Here is a 19756-nt window from a genome sequence, read left to right as displayed (position 1 = left end):
TCCAAATGTGTTGATGGCAGGCCCGACACATGTATACGGAACTCTGGTGGACGAAGACTTGATGAGCTGGTCCACTTCTAAGGTTGTCCATATCAATCCTGTCCACTGAAAGATGATAGATGAATGAAACCACCGTATTTTCCGGACTATCACTTTTTTCCAATGCTTCGAACCCTGCGGCCTATAAAACGGTGCGGCTAATTTATGGCTTTTTCTTCGCCGTTTGGTATTTAACAAACAGTTTTCATATTACACCGACAAAGACACTGAAAAGGTGTTTTTTCTCTTTGTCTCTCTATGTCCTATGGCGCCATCTTTTGGGCAAGTTTGCTCACTGCAGGTGCCGCGGGTTGAAAAAGAATCTCCGGTTTTGTGCCTTGAACCGGAAGTATGACCGTCCATAGCGTTTCTGCTCGAACAGATTCTTCAGTCATCACTCCAAGCAACGTTTGCAAGTTTTACAATATAACTAAAACAATTCATGCTTTACTAAACCGTCCCATGTGTGACGCCTGTAGGAGTGTATTAGTGCATATTTGTACGTGCTGTCGTAATGTAATCAAGCTAGAGTTGTTAGCATTACCAGGTATGCTAACACGTTTACAAGTGTCTGTGTTAGTATTATTAACTTACAATGGCATTTTTTGTTGTTGTTGTGTTGTTTCAAATCTGTAAATACACCAAAACATCAGCGTGGAGTTATCAAGTCTGTTTAGCTGATTGGAGAGCTAGCTTCTGCAGCTAGTGGGTCCATGACTTCTGTTTTGTTTGATCAGCCGTTTTACTGCCATGTTACAGGCCCGTTTGGAAACAGTTAAGATATGTAAATAAACACTGACAAAATCTATAGTACCAGTATACATCCATCCATCCTTTTTCTACCGCTTGTCCAGTATACAGCTGCGGCTTATAGTCCGGTGCGGCTAATACATGTACAAATATTTTTTTCCTCAAAAATGTGTTGGGTTCAGCCTCACCAGTGCGCTCTATAGCCTGGAAGATAGGCCACTTTAGTAGGCCTTGGGGCAGGATGGCTCTTTCGGGCCCACAAGCTTTTGTTTTGAAAATCACATTCAGTGCATTTTGTTGTGAGTCCAAGGTAGAAAATGCACAAAACACACACCCACAGAAAAAATTATGTACATCATGATAACACCTTAACTTTGTACATTATGATAACACCTTAACTTTGTACATTATGATAACACCTTAACTATGTACATCATGATAACACCTTAACTATGTACATCATGATAACACCTTAACTATGTACATCATGATAACACCTTAACTATGTACATCATGATAACACCTTAACTATGTACATCAGGCAGCAACAGTCTCATAAAGCACACAAATGGGTGATGGAGTGGGCGGGGCTTACCGTTAGCTGCCGTGTACGTTTAAGCGCACGTTTGGGTTGGATGTCTGCCGGCGGCCCGTGAACAAGCAACACCCCCGAACAAGCAACACTCCGGAACAAGCAACACTCCCGAACAAGCAACACTCCCGAACAAGCAACACTCCCGAACAAGCAACACTCCCGAACAAGCAACACTCCCGAACAAGCAACACTCCCGAACAAGCTACACTCCCGAACAAGCAACACTCCCGAACAAGCAACACTCCCGAACAAGCAACACTCCCGAACAAGCAACACTCCCGAACAAGCAACACTCCCGAACAAGCAACACTCCCGAACAAGCAACACTCCCGAACAAGCAACACTCCCGAACAAGCAACACTCCCGAACAAGCAACACTCCCGAACAAGCAACACTCCCGAACAAGCAACACTCCCGAACAAGCAACACTCCCGAACAAGCAACACTCCGGAACAAGCAACACTCCCGAACAAGCAACACTCCCGAACAAGCAACACTCCCGAACAAGCAACACTCCCGAACAAGCAACACTCCCGAACAAGCAACACTCCCGAACAAGCAACACTCCCGAACAAGCAACACTCCCGAACAAGCAACACTCCCGAACAAGCAACACTCCCGAACAAGCAACACTCCCGAACAAGCAACACTCCCGAACAAGCAACACTCCCGAACAAGCAACACTCCCGAGCGCAGCCTGTCACGCACACAATGTACACAAGTGGTAAAAAAAAGAAGACTTCTGTACGTTCCAAAGTCAGGCCAGAAAAGTGCTCCGAATGTCGGATTGTTGCGAGTTGACTTCCCCGTTTGGTGTTTCCCTGCAGTTTTGAGGATTTTCTCTTCCGAGAAATATTTTTTGGACTTAAAAAGCACAGCTCATTTGCATGTGAGTCAACTCTACTTGCAATATTTACAACGACATCCACCTAAAATCATCCTGACAACTACAAGGAAGGAGATAAGGTGAATACACAGTGGTGGTCAAAAGTGTACGTACACGTGTAGAGAACATCATGTCATGGCTGTCTTGACTTTACAATCAACTCTTATGTTTTTCTAAATTGCTGCAGTTCAGCTAAATGTGTTGCTTTTCTGTCATGGACTTGTTTCTTCAGCATTGTCCACACCTTTAAGTCAGGACTTTGGGAAGGCCATTCTAAAACCTTCATTCTAGTCTGATTTAGCCATTCCTTTACCACTTTTGACATCATTGTCCTGTTGGAACACCCAACAAGACCCAACCTCCGGGCTGATGATTTTAGCTCGTCCTGAACAATTTGGAGGTAATCCTCCTTTTTCATTGTCCCATTTAAAGCAGCAGTTGCATTGTGGGACATTTTTCCAGTTCAACCAACAACTTTGTTTTTTTTGTCCTGATTAAGAGGAATTATTTGACGGTTGAAGAGGGTTGAAAAGTAGTCGCCAGAAAAAAGGGTGGAAATAGGGCTTTGCAAAAAATGGAATTGTGGAAAATCCTGGTATTTTTTTTAACTTGGAAAAATGATAGTTTGAATGTCCAGGATGAGTGGAATGTGTTGAAGTTGGAGTGGGTTGAAAAATGTGGAAATTGTGCGACTTGGAAAAATGTCCCATTCATTTTGAATGTGGAAAAATGTCCCTGAAATCTGGGAATTCTTGGAAATCCCGGAATGTTCTTAACTCGTTGAAGGAGAGCACACCATTTTGAAAACGTTGAATATTTTGGAGTTGGAACGGTTTGAATCGGGTGAAAAATTGTGGAACTTTGAAAAATGTCAATGGGAACTTCATGAAAATGTGTGAATTTTGGGAAAAGCGGGAATTTTTTTTTTTAGTAAATGTTAAAAGACTTGAATTTGGAGCTAATCCTCCTTTTTCATTGTCCCATTTAAAGCAGCAGTTCCATTGGCAGCAAAACAGGCCCAGAGCATAATACTACCACCACCATGCTTGACGGTAGGCATGGTGTTCCTGGGATTAAAGGCCTCACCTTTTCTCCTCCAAACATATTGCTGGGTATTGTGGCCAAACAGCTCCATTTTTGTTTCATCTGACATCACATGGACAAAGATAAGACCTTCTGGAGGAAAGTTCTGTGGTCAGATGAAACAAAAAGTGAGCTGTTTGGCCACAACACCCAGCAATATGTTTGGAGGAGGAAATCTAAATCTAAAACCGTCAGCCCGGAGGTTGGGTCTTGGGCGCAGTTGGGTGTTCCAACAGGACAATGACCCCAAACACACCTCAAAAGTGGTAAAGAAATGGCTAAATCAGGCTAGAATGAAGGTTTTAGAATGGCCTTCCCAAAGTCCTGACTTAAAGGTGTGGACAATGCTGAAGAAACAAGTCCATGTCAGAAAAGCAACACATTTAGCTGAACTGCAGCAATTTAGTGGTCAAGTGGTCAAGCAGAAGCTTGTGGATGGCTACCAAAAGCGCCTTATTGCAGGTCAACTTGCCAAGGGACATGTAAGCAAATATTAACATTGCTGTATGTATACTTTTGATTAGTCACATTTTCAGTAGACCCATAATAAATTCATAAAAGAAGCAAACTTCATGAATGTTTTTTGTGACCAACAACTACTACGACTAACTACACAGACTTTGCTCCGGAGATTTCCCCTCGGAGTAAACGGGGCCAAGCACTTGCTTTAACGTCACTTTCCCTCGTTTCCCAGCGTGCGTTTAAGAGCGCACTGCTGTGTTTAGATGGAGACAGGTGTGGACACTGCTGTGTTTAGATGGAGACAGGTGTGGACACTGCTGTGTTTAGATGGAGACAGGTGTGGACACTGCTGTGTTTAGATGGAGACAGGTGTGGACACTGCTGTGTTTAGATGGAGACAGGTGTGGACACTGCTGTGTTTAGATGGAGACAGGTGTGGACACTGCTGTGTTTAGATGGAGACAGGTGTGGACACTGCTGTGTTTAGATGGAGACAGGTGTGGACACTGCTGTGTTTAGATGGAGACAGGTGTGGACACTGCTGTGTTTAGATGGAGACAGGTGTGGACAGTATTGTCCCCACACTAAAAGTATAGCACATTTGCTCACATTTTCAGTAGACCCATAATAAATTCATAAAAGAAGCAAACTTCATGAATGTTTTTGGTGCCCAACAAGTATGTGCTCCAATCACTACATCACAAAAAAATAAGAAATGATTGTAAAGTCAAGACAGCCATGACATGATGTTCTCTACACGTGTATGTACACTTTTGACCACCACTGTATGAGTTGTGTTCAGAAGTCTTCACGGTCGTGTCACATGAAAACCTGCGTTTGCTTCCAGCGTTCTGCTGTCTCTTGGCGTCCGTGAGCACATGGCGCTGCAACAATATTGCCGAGAAGGTCAGGCCAGGATGGAAGCAGACTATTGCTGGACCTTCCAGGACCAGCGCCTGCCGCCCTCTGCTGGCTCAGGAGTGTCAGTAGCGATGGTGGGTCTGGTGAGAATACTGCGAGCTCTGCTGGGAGGAGGACGTGTATCCCAGGGTGCTCTGAGGCTGAGTGGAACCTTGGATACTGCTTTGGTAGCCCAGCCGGGTAGTGGAGTGCTGAGAGAGAGGAGAACAACATCAACATTTTAGACAACTAGATCAGTCCTTTTGAGACGAGGACATCTGCTGCTCACCAAACGTTATTCTGCTTTCAGGTGACATTTCAGGATGAAGATTAACCTTAACAGGTAAAATTCACTTTCATTCTTTCCTAAGTGATTCAATCATTTAGCCTCTAACAAAGAACAACAGTACACGTTAGGGTTGTGAAATATACCTGTCAGGTTCAAACACCCATGACATCTATTAGACAAGACAAGAAGCAAAGGAATCAGACAGAGACAGGATTCAATTTAGCTCATGAGGAGAAACGCCTGGGGCTGCACACTCAGCTACAGCCTCCCACCACGCTCGGAAGGCAGTCCCAACCCGCTCCTCCTTTATTTGGGCATTTTCTGATTACATTACTTTACATTACATTACGCAGCTGCTTCTAAGGGGAGGTGGTCATAAACAGCTGTTGCACTCGGTCATAAACAGTTCAAAGAAAAGGTGCCTAGAGCAGTGTCAGGTTTCCCCCCCTCTCTGCTTTGTAGACCTCAGGTCATGACAAGGTCTTCCTGTGGCTGTCTAATAGATCAAAGAAACCGACACCTCCACGTCGCATCCCATCGCACACAGTGGAGGTATACAAGCGGTAAGACTTTTGCTTGATAAGAACAAAGACAGCTTTTGTCTTCTCGCAGGGCAGCCTGAAGTCATGGGAAAACAACTTGTGTGATAACTTATATACAATTATTCCGACAATACCGGTACTGATAAAGTACGGCGTTACTAATTGATTGAAATCGGTACTATACTACCTTTGAAAAGTACCAACATCACTCTTTCCAATATTAGCAGAGTTAAAACTGCCCAGTTAGCGTCAACTAATGCAAGTGAAATGACTATATTTGGGAACACATTGCTACAATCTGTCTTCAAAAAAAGTGTTTTACTTGCTACGTGGCTTATTTGTGTACTTTTATTCATAGTTGTGTTTTTAGTACTTACTAATACTTGTATTTTTCTTAAAGCAACCATTAATCATGAAGCATTTAATACAATGTAAATAAAGCTTTTTATTATATTCTAACCTAATCCTTGATTATGGCAGACTATATGTAATATGGACTATTGTACATGGTAATATGGACTATTGTACATGGTAATATGGACTATTATACATTGTAATATGGACTATTGTACATGGTAATATGGACTATTGTACATGGTAATATGGACTATTGTACATTGTAATATGGACTATTATACATTGTAATATGGACTATTGTACATGGTAATATGGACTATTGTACATTGTAATATGGACTATTGTACATTGTAATATGGACTATTGTACATGGTAATATGGACTATTGTACATTGTAATATGGACTATTGTACATGGTAATATGGACTATTGTACATTGTAATATGGACTATTGTACATGGTAATATGGACTATTGTACATTGTAATATGGACTATTGTACATGGTAATATGGACTATTGTACATTGTAATATGGACTATTGTACATGGTAATATGGACTATTGTACATTGTAATATGGACTATTGTACATGGTAATATGGACTATTATACATTGTAATATGGACTATTGTACATTGTAATATGGACTATTGTACATGGTAATATGGACTATTGTACATTGTAATATGGACTATTATACATTGTAATATGGACTATTATACATTGTAATATGGACTATTGTACATGGTAATATGGACTATTGTACATGGTAATATGGACTATTGTACATTGTAATATGGACTATTATACATTGTAATATGGACTATTGTACATGGTAATATGGACTATTGTACATGGTAATATGGACTATTATACATTGTAATATGGACTATTATACATTGTAATATGGACTATTGTACATGGTAATATGGACTATTGTACATGGTAATATGGAGTATTATACATTGTAATATGGACTATTGTACATGGTAATATGGACTATTATACATTGTAATATGGACTATTGTACATTGTAATATGGACTATTGTACATGGTAATATGGACTATTGTACATGGTAATATGGACTATTATACATTGTAATATGGACTATTGTACATTGTAATATGGACTATTGTACATGGTAATATGGACTATTGTACATGGTAATATGGACTATTATACATTGTAATATGGACTATTGTACATTGTAATATGGACTATTGTACATTGTAATATGGACTATTGTACATGGTAATATGGACTATTGTACATTGTAATATGGACTATTGTACATGGTAATATGGACTATTGTACATGGTAATATGGACTATTGTACATTGTAATATGGACTATTGTACATGGTAATATGGACTATTATACATTGTAATATGGACTATTGTACATTGTAATATGGACTATTGTACATGGTAATATGGACTATTGTACATGGTAATATGGACTATTGTACATTGTAATATGGACTATTGTACATTGTAATATGGACTATTGTACATTGTAATATGGACTATTGTACATGGTAATATGGACTATTGTACATTGTAATATGGACTATTGTACATGGTAATATGGACTATTGTACATGGTAATATGGACTATTGTACATTGTAATATGGACTATTGTACATGGTAATATGGACTATTATACATTGTAATATGGACTATTGTACATTGTTCTTTGAGAGCAACAAGAAAAGCCCAATGTGTTTAATGCCCTTTAATTGTAGTTTTAACCTTCTATTGTTGTTCTATGAGTGTAATAGGAAACATATGTTTATTGTATTGTAATATTTTCTGTTCAAATAAAGCCAATATTTACATTTTTCGTAGTTCCCTTTATTTTGAAAAGTGCCGACATACATCTAGGTACTGGTACCAAATGATTGGTATGGGCACAACCCTAGTCCACATGCACGTTAGATTCCAGGTGTGCCGCCCACCACCGATACAACTCAATGGAAGGTGATGGTTGCTGTTGTGCTGGCAGAGGTGTCATTCCATTGTAACGTAACAAGTGCAGCACAATAGAGTAACAGCATCTTTGTCCGGGCATGTCCCCGCATTTAGACAATACTTTCTTTGGATTGTGCACCATGTCCTCAGATGACAGCTGTCCTATCCAAGTCTGAGAGCATGAAGTGATGAAGCCTGCATGATACCAAGTGATGAAGCCTGCATGATACCAAGTGATGAAGCCTGCATGATACCAAGTGATGAAGCCTGCATGATACCAAGTGATGAAGCCTGCATGATACCAAGTGATGAAGCCTGCATGATACCAAGTCAAACGTCTGAACAGTCCAGTTCAACAGCATTAACCACTCCGTCTGGCCAGCATGTCTACTTGCACCGTGCTAGTTCCTTTTTTACTTACTTGCACCGTGCTAGTTCCTTTTTTACTTACTTGCACCGTGCTTGTTCCTTTTTTACTTACTTGCACCGTGCTAGTTCCTTTTTTACTTACTTGCACCGTGCTAGTTCCTTTTTTACTTACTTGCACCATGCTAGTTCCTTTTTTACTTACTTGCACCGTGCTAGTTCCTTTTTTACTTACTTGCACCGTGCTTGTTCCTTTTTTACTTACTTGCACCGTGCTAGTTCCTTTTTTACTTACTTGCACCGTGCTTGTTCCTTTTTTACTTACTTGCACCGTGCTTGTTCCTTTTTTACTTACTTGCACCGTGCTAGTTCCTTTTTTACTTACTTGCACCGTGCTAGTTCCTTTTTTACTTACTTGCACCGTGCTAGTTCCTTTTTTACTTACTTGCACCGTGCTAGTTCCTTTTTTACTTACTTGCACCGTGCTAGTTCCTTTTTTACTTACTTGCACCGTGCTTGTTCCTTTTTTACTTACTTGCACCGTGCTAGTTCCTTTTTTACTTACTTGCACCGTGCTTGTTCCTTTTTTACTTACTTGCACCGTGCTTGTTCCTTTTTTACTTACTTGCACCGTGCTAGTTCCTTTTTTACTTACTTGCACCGTGCTTGTTCCTTTTTCTCCTTCATGTTCCCCCTCTCTCACATTGTACTCACACTGATATCAAGTGCAAAGACAACCATTTAAAAGGAGCTCCATTCAAATCTGTTCCTAGCGACAGCTCACAATGTGTTACCTGGACAAATTCCAGCCACAATGCGGACTCGCAGGTAAAACTATCAGAAAGAATGTAGGAAAAAACATGCACTCTCCAAAAAACTTAATAAAACAAAAATAAAGAGGTGCACGGCAAAAAGTGTACTTAAAGAAAAAGCAAGGCCAGCAACACTTGTAATTATTTTAATACAAACTAGCAAACACAGACTGCTTTGTAAAATGTCCTGGTCAGTCTGCAATTGTCAACAGGAAGTGATGCCCTTATATGGTCACAGCTGTGCTCAATCAATTGACACCACAACAAATCAACAACAACTTCAACAATGAAAGTACACAAATAATAGACACAATGGAAAATTGAACAAAATAAATCAGTACAGTATCATAAGAAAATAAATAAAATAATAATAATAAAAATTAAAATATATATATTTTTTACATTTAAAAAAGATAAATGTTTCATCTTTTTTATTTTTTTTTTATTTTATTGGACTTATTTAAAAAAAAATTTAACATGTTTTTTTTTACTGTTTTATTTATTTTCCTATGATACTATACTGTTATTTGAACACATTCCACCCACAATGCAGACTGGCAGGTAAAACTATGTGACTGAATGTAGGAAAAAACACGCACTCTCCAAAAAAACTTAATAAAACACAACTAAAGAGGTGCAAGGCAAAAAGTGTACTTAAAGAAAAAGCAAGGCCAGCAACACTTGTAATTATTTTAATACAAACTAGCAAACACAGACTGCTTTGTAAAATGTCTTGGTCAGTCTGCAATTGTCAACAGGAAGTGATGCCCTTATATGGTCACAGCTGTGCTCAATAAATCGACATAACAACAAATCAACAATGAAAGTGCACAAATTATAGACAACATGGAAAATTGTACAAAATAAATCAGACTCAGTACAGTATCATAGGAAAATAAATAAAGCAATACTATTTTTTCAATATATAAGTACATACATTTAAAAAAAAAAGTTAAATAATGTAAAAATTATTTTTTTTAATAAAATGTAAAACAAAAAACTTTAAAAATGGAAAAAAATTGTTTTTCTATTTTTATTTTTTAATTGCTTTATTTCTTTCCCTAGGATACTGTACTGAGTCTTTGATTTATTTTGCACAATTTTCCATTTTGTCTGTAGAGTGCGTGTTGGACCCCGACTTAAACAAGTGTAAAAACTTATTGGGGTGTTACCATTTAGTGGTCAATTGTACGGAATATGTACTTCACTGTGCAACCTACTAATAAAAGTCTCAATCAATCAATCAAAAGTCACAGTTTTACCTGCGAGTCTGCATTGTGGGTGGAATTTGTTCAGGTAACAGTACAGTATCATAGGAAAATAAACATAACAGTAAAAAAATTTTTCCATTGTGTCTATTATTTGTGCACTTTCATTGTTGATTTGTTGTGATGTCAAGTGATTGACCATATAAGGGCATCACTTCCTGTTGACAATTGCAGACTGACCAAGACATTTTACAAAGCAGTCTGTGTTTGCTAGTTTGTATTAAAATAATTACAAGTGTTGCTGGCCTTGCTTTTTCTTTAAGTACACTTTTTGCCGTGCACCTCTTTAGTTTTGTTTTATTAAGTTTTTTTGGAGAGTGCGTGTTTTTTCCTACATTCAGTCACATAGTTTTACCTGCCAGTCTGCATTGTGGGTGGAATTTGTTCAAGTAACAGTACAGTATCATAGGAAAATAAATAAAGCAGTAAAAAAAAAAAAAAAAAACATGTTAAAATTTTTTTTTTAAATAAGTCAAATAAAAAAAATACAATAAAAAAAAAGATGAAACATTTATCTTTTTTAAATGTAAAAAATATATATATTTTACTTTTTATTATTATTATTTTATTTATTTTCCTATGATACTGTACTGAGTCTTTGATTTATATTGTACTATTTCCTATTTTGTCTATTATTTGTGCACTTTCATTGTTGATTTGTTGTGATGTCAAGTGATTGACCATATAAGGGCATCACTTCCTGTTGACAATTGCAGACTGACCAAGACATTTTACAAAGCAGTCTGTGTTTGCTAGTTTGTATTAAAATAATTACAAGTGTTGCTGGCCTTGCTTTTTCTTTAAGTACACTTTTTGCCGTGCACCTCTTTAGTTTTGTTTTATTAAGTTTTTTTGGAGAGTGCATGTTTTTTCCTACATTCAGTCACATAGTTTTACCTGCGAGTCTGCATTGTGGGTGGAATGTGTTCAAGTAACAGTATAGTATCCTGGGAAAATAATTAAAGCAGTAAAAAAAATTTAAAAAAATATGTTAAATTTTTTTTTAAAAATAAGTCAAATAAAAAAATTAAAATAAAAAAAAAGATGAAACATTTATCTTTTTTAAATGTAGAAAATATATATATTTTAATTTTTATTATTATTATTTTATTTATTTTCCTATGATACTGTACTGAGTCTTTGATTTATTTTTTTAAATTTTCCATTGTGTCTATTATTTGTGCACTTTCATTGTTGATTTGTTGTGGTGTCAATTGATTGAGCACAGCTGTGACTATTTAAGGGCATCACTTCCTGTTGACAATTGCAGACTGACCAAGACATTTTCCAAAGCAGTCTGTGTTTGCTAGTTTGTATCAAAAGGATTAGAAGTTGCTTTTTCTTCCAAAACAGCGTGACTGAGCTATTGGGCCTGACTGGGAGAACACGTTTACAAACTGGGTTCATCAGGAGAATATTTAACATTTTTGAGTGACACCTGAAATGATCAATGTTTATTATTTTGTACTACACTGTAATGTCTTTTCATTCAAATAAGTTTGGAGTGAAATGTCCTATGAAGCACTTTGTCATCTAATCATTTACACGTGCTTCTATTTGTGTTCAAATGAGGATTCACAACCTTATCTTTTTGAACCTGAATATACGGAGGATGAACTACTGCTTGTAGAAGCCAGCATGAAGAGAGACTGAAACGCGACTCGACACTGCAAATGTGGAACTTGGAGCCAAGCTATGCCGACATAAATGGAGTGCTTACTCAAATCAACAGGAAAAAAAACTTCCCCGGCCAGCTGGACCAAACGACCGAGTGTCCATTGAGTGAGTGACTATACTATTGATCGTGATGCATGCAACACCGTACAAGTACAACTAGCCGTGTACAAACAAAAACTGAAATGGTAAATAGGTTATTCTTGTGTAGCACTTTTCTAGGTATTCAAAGCGCTTTGACACTAATTCCACATTCACGCACTGATGCCATGCAAGGTCCTAGCCACGACCCATCAGGAGCAAGGGTGAAGTGTCTAGCCCAAGGACACAACGGACATCACTAGGATGGCAGAAGCTGGGATCGAACCTGGATCCCTGGAGTCGCTAGCACGGCTACTACTTTACAGATACTGTAATATGATTGTCCATGTTTTTCACTTAGTACAGATTGCTGTCCTATCACAGTGTTGTGTGTTATAAACTCAAACGCCATTCAGTTGTTGACGCAGTAGACACTCGTGATTTAGGGCTATATAAGTAAACATTGATTGATTGATTGATTGATTGTCCCGCTACCAATATTTTGGTACCGGTACCAGGGAAGTTTTGTATGAATTTGATCGGCCGACTGGTAACAAAAGGCTGCCAACTGATGAGATGTCAATAGTGGTGAGTGTGAGGGTGGCACAGGATCAATAATGAGGACAAAGTAGGACATTACCAGTGACAGCAATGTTGACATGTCCTGCTAGCATTTGCAGCGTGCAGCTGCCTACTAGCATAGAGTGGAAGTGTGGAACACATGTGTGTAGCTGTCTGACTCACAGCTGCCTACTAGCATAGAGTGGAAGTGTGGAACACATGTGTGTAGCTGTCTGACTCACAGCTGCCTACTAGCATAGAGTGGAAGTGTGGAACACATGTGTAGCTGTCTGACTCAAGTCCACACAAACCGATGTCGACACAAGCAAAAGTGAGACTAAAACTATGGACTAAAACTATTATGTTAGATCCACTATGGACTGGACTCTCACTATTATGTTAGATCCACTATGGACTGGACTCTCACTATTATGTTAGATCCACTATGGACTGGACTCTCACACTATTATGTTAGATCCACTATGGACTGGACTCTCACTATTATGTTAGATCCACTATGGACTGGACTCTCACACTATTATGTTAGATCCACTATGGACTGGACTCTCACACTATTATGTTAGATCCACTATGGACTGGACTCTCACACTATTAACTAGATCCACTATGGACTGGACTCTCACACTATTATGTTAGATCCACTATGGACTGGACTCTCACACTATTAACTAGATCCACTATGGACTGGACTCTCACACTATTAACTAGATCCACTATGGACTGGACTCTCACACTATAATGTTAGATCCACTATGGACTGGACTCTCACACTATTAACTAGATCCACTATGGACTGGACTCTCACACTATTATGTTAGATCCACTATGGACTGGACTCTCACACTATGAACTAGATCCACTATGGACTAGGAGTTGGTGGACATGGACATAAACAAGGTGGATGCCTCAACTTCATGTTCCAACATAATTCCCACAAGAGTGACTTTCTCCCTTCTTGTGCAAGACACTCTAATAGTTTTCTGTCATCACCCTCACATAACCACACATGTCCTGTGTGTGTGTGTGTGTGTGTGTGTGTGTGTGTGTGTGTGTGTGTGTGCGTGCGTGCGTGCGTGAGTGCGTGCGTGCGTGCGTGCGTGCGTGTGTGTGCGTGTGTTTGTGTGTGTGTCTCTGATAAGACTCCAGTCACACATCATGGACGCCAGAAAAGAAAACAAAACTCTGCAGGCGTAATCAGCAATGTACAGAGACATCCTGGATGAAAAGTAACTGGCAGACTAGTCAGGATAGAGGGAAAGATGAATGCAGCAATGTACAGAGACATCCTGGATGAAAAGTAACTGGCAGACTAGTCAGGATAGAGGGAAAGATGAATGCAGCAATGTACAGAGACATCCTGGATGAAAAGTAACTGGCAGACTAGTCAGGATAGAGGGAAAGATGAATGCAGCAATGTACAGAGACATCCTGGATGAAAAGTAACTGGCAGACTAGTCAGGATAGAGGGAAAGATGAATGCAGCAATGTACAGAGACATCCTGGATGAAAAGTAACTGGCAGACTAGTCAGGATAGAGGGAAAGATGAATGCAGCAATGTACAGAGACATCCTGGATGAAAAGTAACTGGCAGACTAGTCAGGATAGAGGGAAAGATGAATGCAGCAATGTACAGAGACATCCTGGATGAAAAGTAACTGGCAGACTAGTCAGGATAGAGGGAAAGATGAATGCAGCAATGTACAGAGACATCCTGGATGAAAAGTAACTGGCAGACTAGTCAGGATAGAGGGAAAGATGAATGCAGCAATGTACAGAGACATCCTGGATGAAAAGTAACTGGCAGACTAGTCAGGATAGAGGGAAAGATGAATGCAGCAATGTACAGAGACATCCTGGATGAAAAGTAACTGGCAGACTAGTCAGGATAGAGGGAAAGATGAATGCAGCAATGTACAGAGACATCCTGGATGAAAAGTAACTGGCAGACTAGTCAGGATAGAGGGAAAGATGAATGCAGCAATGTACAGAGACATCCTGGATGAAAAGTAACTGGCAGACTAGTCAGGATAGAGGGAAAGATGAATGCAGCAATGTACAGAGACATCCTGGATGAAAAGTAACTGGCAGACTAGTCAGGATAGAGGGAAAGATGAATGCAGCAATGTACAGAGACATCCTGGATGAAAAGTAACTGGCAGACTAGTCAGGATAGAGGGAAAGATGAATGCAGCAATGTACAGAGACATCCTGGATGAAAAGTAACTGGCAGACTAGTCAGGATAGAGGGAAAGATGAATGCAGCAATGTACAGAGACATCCTGGATGAAAAGTAACTGGCAGACTAGTCAGGATAGAGGGAAAGATGAATGCAGCAATGTACAGAGACATCCTGGATGAAAAGTAACTGGCAGACTAGTCAGGATAGAGGGAAAGATGAATGCAGCAATGTACAGAGACATCCTGGATGAAAAGTAACTGGCAGACTAGTCAGGATAGAGGGAAAGATGAATGCAGCAATGTACAGAGACATCCTGGATGAAAAGTAACTGGCAGACTAGTCAGGATAGAGGGAAAGATGAATGCAGCAATGTACAGAGACATCCTGGATGAAAAGTAACTGGCAGACTAGTCAGGATAGAGGGAAAGATGAATGCAGCAATGTACAGAGACATCCTGGATGAAAAGTAACTGGCAGACTAGTCAGGATAGAGGGAAAGATGAATGCAGCAATGTACAGAGACATCCTGGATGAAAAGTAACTGGCAGACTAGTCAGGATAGAGGGAAAGATGAATGCAGCAATGTACAGAGACATCCTGGATGAAAAGTAACTGGCAGACTAGTCAGGATAGAGGGAAAGATGAATGCAGCAATGTACAGAGACATCCTGGATAAAAAGTAACTGGCAGACTAGTCAGGATAGAGGGAAAGATGAATGCAGCAATGTACAGAGACATCCTGGATGAAAACCAACACTTCCCATCCAACCTGATGGAGGGAAAGATGAATGCAGCAATGTACAGAGACATCCTGGATGAAAACCAACATTTCTCATGTTCAAGGCAAGAGGAACAGTGAGTTCATATTTTGAGGTGAAAATTGATGTTTAAAAAGGCAGATTTCTGCATTTTGTCCGCCATTTCAGCAACTGGAGGTGCATTGAATGTGACTCACCTGGTACTCTGACTGGTGCAGTCCAGTACCTGAGGAGGTGCATGGAATGTGACTCACCTGGTACTCTGACTGGTGCAGCCCAGTACCTGAGGAGGTGCATGGAATGTGACTCACCTGGTACTCTGACTGGTGCAGTCCAGTGCCTGAGGAGGCGCCAGAGGGCCCGATGCGAGCTTTCTTATTCTGGGGCCCCTGGTCTTGTCCGTGCTGTAACCCCCCAGCTCCTGCAGTGCCATTGGTCTGGGTGGAGTTCTGCTGAGATGTGGCCTGCTGGGCTGCCGCTTGTTGCTGGTTCTGGTTCTGGTTCTGGTTCTGGCCTGTGGTCTGCTGGTGCTGCTGCGTCTGGTTCTGCAAAAACACGCGCCGTTATTGCCGTGACTTAAATAAGTCCCATTTTCACATTTTGTATTGCTAAAATGGTATTAATAATGGCAAATGGAGTGTCGGCTCACAGGAAGACACAACAAACTCCCTTCTTGTCTCTCATGGACACACACCTGTTGTTGTGGACTTTGGACTAGCGGCTGCACCACATCAAGGCCGTGGAACAGAGACACACTGCAGGCTTACACACACACACATGCATCCACAAAAAATATACGCCACACACACATACCCCAACGCCCTTGACGCAAATCCCTTAGGGGTGATGGACGGCTGAAGAGCTGCAGCCTGCCACCATGGCCCCCTACTCCCTCCCCTCTGTTGCAAGTCTGGAGATGTATGTTGTGATATGTACATGTGCTTTGCTATGGAGGTTTTTTCCCCACTCCAGACTGTATTTTTTTACTCATCCTTCCCCAGCGTTGACCTTTTTCCCATCGTTTACGGGGCGCCTTGTGGCGACCCATCAGCGTTCCTGTTCTGTAACCCTGTACACTGTTTGTTTGTCTCATCTTCAACGGCTTTGTGCTGAAAACAAAGTTTCGTTCTACTTGTGCAATGACAATAAAGACCTACCTACCTACTGTGGAGGATGCATATATGTTTAAGAGTTCTTTCTTTTTAAATAGCCATGTTTAGAGTAGCTAGTACTTTTCCTTTGTATATTCGACCAGTCTCTCTTTGTCTTCAGATTGTCTGTTTAGTGTCTTAAACCATCAGGAATGTGAAACCAAACCCCCAAATCTTCCTTATCAGTGTTGCGAGGCGGAGGGGGGGTGTGGGGGGGGCTTTCTTTGTGTGAAAGAAGTTGGCTTTTCCGTGTGAATGTCAGATCAACGAGAGTAGCCGATATGAATGTATTGATTAAACTGATCTCCTAAAGCTTTAGTAGAACTTGAAAATATTCCAATTCTGTCTTGATGGTCCTTCTTACTCAGCATATATGTCATCGAAATAACTTGGGATATAACTTAGATTCCCTGGGAGGAAGAGCTGGTCTGACGCAACACTACCTACCTACCTACCTACCTACCTACCTACCTACCTACCTACCTACCTACCTACCTACCTACCTACCCTTGGCTTCATTTCATGCGAGACACCTCCATCTGTGTTAATAAAGTTGTAAAAAAAACACCTGGGTTTGTGTCCTATTCCTTTCAGTCGGGCTGGATCACACTGTGTGAAGACACAACAGCCTGGATGTTCAATGTACACGACTGAATATCAACAATGTCTTTATACACCTTTATATTGGGGTATGTCGTTTGTTGATGTGCAAAGACGCTACTGAGTCTTGTATTCATGTTAGCATTAAAGATAGCTTTCGCTCGTCAGTCCGTAAGTTTATCAACATGGGGTTATCAATCACGTTTTTTTGATCATTTCAATTTACGAGGTTATCGTTATTAGCACTTAGTGTTACATCCCTGACTACTAGGGTAAGTAAAAAAGTTGAACAAGTGACCAACGAGTGCATTTGACGTAAACAAGCTACAGAAACACCTTAGTAACATACTGAAAAAACTCCCTTAACCAAAATAATGTGTAAGTGCCAAAAAGAAGAGGACCATAGGGGTGCCTTGAGGAACACCTCTGTTATGTAAACAACACATTTGGAGCCCAGTGTATATTTGTCAACAGGTGTGCACACACGTTTTCAGCAGGTGAGCTACTTTTTAAATGACCGAGTATATATATATATACATATTGTTAGAATAATTATATATAAGTTATCACACAACTCTTATGCTTAAAGGCACATAACTTGTTATCTTCCACTGCAAGTTAGGAGTGCCTCGCTGCTGTTGTTTGTGTCTTTCAGCCAGCCACAGACCAAGGACAGACATCGAGTACCTCAACGCAGACAAAGCAGAGACAGGGCGAAATCATGAGGCTCAGCCCGTTTCCATTCTGAATAATCACGTATTGTGTCTACTGGGGCCGCTTGCATTACCCCTGCCTTTAGAAGCAGCCTCAGCGATGTAAACTAGGGAAGTCCTGAATAAAATGGGGAACGCGGGGGCTGTACCTCAGAGCGTGGCGGGAGACTGTAACTGAGTGTGCAGCCCAATACGTTTCTCCTCATGAGCAAAATTGAAATCTGTCTCTGCCTGATTCCTTCTTCTTGTCTTGTGTAGTAGATAGTTCGGTGCCTAAACCTGACATATATATATATATATATATATATATATATATATATATATATATATATATATATATATATATATATATATATATATATATATATACATATATATATATATATATATATATATATATATACATATATATATATATATATATATATATATATATATATATATATATATATATATATATATATATATATATATATATATATATATATATATATATATATATATATATATATATATATATATATATATATGACTTGCATTGATAGGAATCAGACAGTAGTGATGACAACCTCCACATTTTACAATGGAGGAGAGAAAAAGTCCTCCTTCCTGTCCAATACCACATGAAAGTTTGTCCATCTTCCATACTCCTTTTTCTACACTTTACAAGAAATACATTGGCGGCAAACTCCCTAGCTTGCTGGCTTTCTGAGACTCTTATTTTGTTAGCGCAGGCAGGATGGAGCAGGGCTTTTATTGTGAAGACAGGAACTGCGCAGTCGGTCTTTAGACTTTTACAGCAGGTACGGCGCGAGAGTCTGTTGAAATATAGACTGTTTCTCACCTTCCTGTCGGTCGTTTTTTCTTAATGTGTACTATCCACTTTAGCCGCCAGATGGCAGGAGAGTGTTGAATATCTTAAACTGTATTTTTGGCAATTCCAACTTTGACCACAGTGTCAGTAGAGTGGCACTTTCCATCATTTTCAGCAGATTTCATTGCAAAACAATTAAGTCTTCTCTTCCTCTCACACATCATATCATGTCCCACGTCTACAACATGATGGTTGACATCCACACCAATGTGTCATCTGGAGTCTTAATAGTCACACTGAAGTAAAACTGATGAGAAGAAGGAAGATTGTCAATGTGAAGAATTACCTTTTCTGTTTTCTCCTCTGGTTCGTCTTCATTGAGAAACTCTCTCTTTGGGTATGGGATCTGGCACCCGGCAAACACACTACAGGTGCAAAACACAGATAAGGGTCTGTTTTTCACAAGTACTGGACAACCACTGAACACTTGACTTTATAATCACCATTAAATCAAAATCACAATAAACTCATGCAAAGCCCACAAGCGGTGAAGTTGTCAAGTTGTGTAAAAGGTAAATAAAAAGAGAATACAACAAATCCTTTTCAACTTATATTCAGTTGAATAGACTGCAAAGACAAGATATTTCATGCTCACACTGAGAAACTTTAGTATTTTTTGGCAAATATTAGCTCGTTTGTAATTTGATGCCTGCAACATGTTTCAAAAAAGCTGGCACAAGTGGCAAAAAAGAGTGAGAAAGTTGAGGAATGCTCATCCAAGACTTATTTGGAACATCCCACAGGTGAACGGGCTAATTGGGAACAGGTGGGTGCCATGATTGGGTATAAAAGCAGCTTCCATGAAATGCTCAGTCGTTCACA

The 19756-nt window shown here is 39.7% G+C and overlaps 1 protein-coding gene across 1 annotated transcript in view; it reads right to left on the bottom strand.

The window, feature by feature from the left end:
• Positions 1–3731: 3731 nt before the first annotated feature.
• The window catches only part of LOC133647147 (cyclin-dependent kinase 19-like), an 84419-nt gene continuing 68394 nt past the window's right edge, over positions 3732–19756 (bottom strand). The window contains exons 12-15 of the mRNA XM_062043287.1: positions 19221–19299; positions 15908–16141; positions 15794–15822; positions 3732–4927 (exon numbers count right to left, since the gene is read on the bottom strand). Coding sequence (XP_061899271.1) covers positions 4744–4927; positions 15794–15822; positions 15908–16141; positions 19221–19299 — 526 coding nt within the window. The 3' untranslated portion in view covers positions 3732–4743. The remainder of the gene's footprint in view (positions 4928–15793; positions 15823–15907; positions 16142–19220; positions 19300–19756) is intronic.

The sequence above is a fragment of the Entelurus aequoreus genome, linkage group LG03 (assembly GCF_033978785.1).
Source record: "Entelurus aequoreus isolate RoL-2023_Sb linkage group LG03, RoL_Eaeq_v1.1, whole genome shotgun sequence".
In the NCBI taxonomy this organism is placed as follows: domain Eukaryota; kingdom Metazoa; phylum Chordata; class Actinopteri; order Syngnathiformes; family Syngnathidae; genus Entelurus; species Entelurus aequoreus.
The sequence above is the reverse complement of the archived record's forward strand: the minus strand, read 5'-3'. Positions and strand labels throughout refer to the sequence as shown.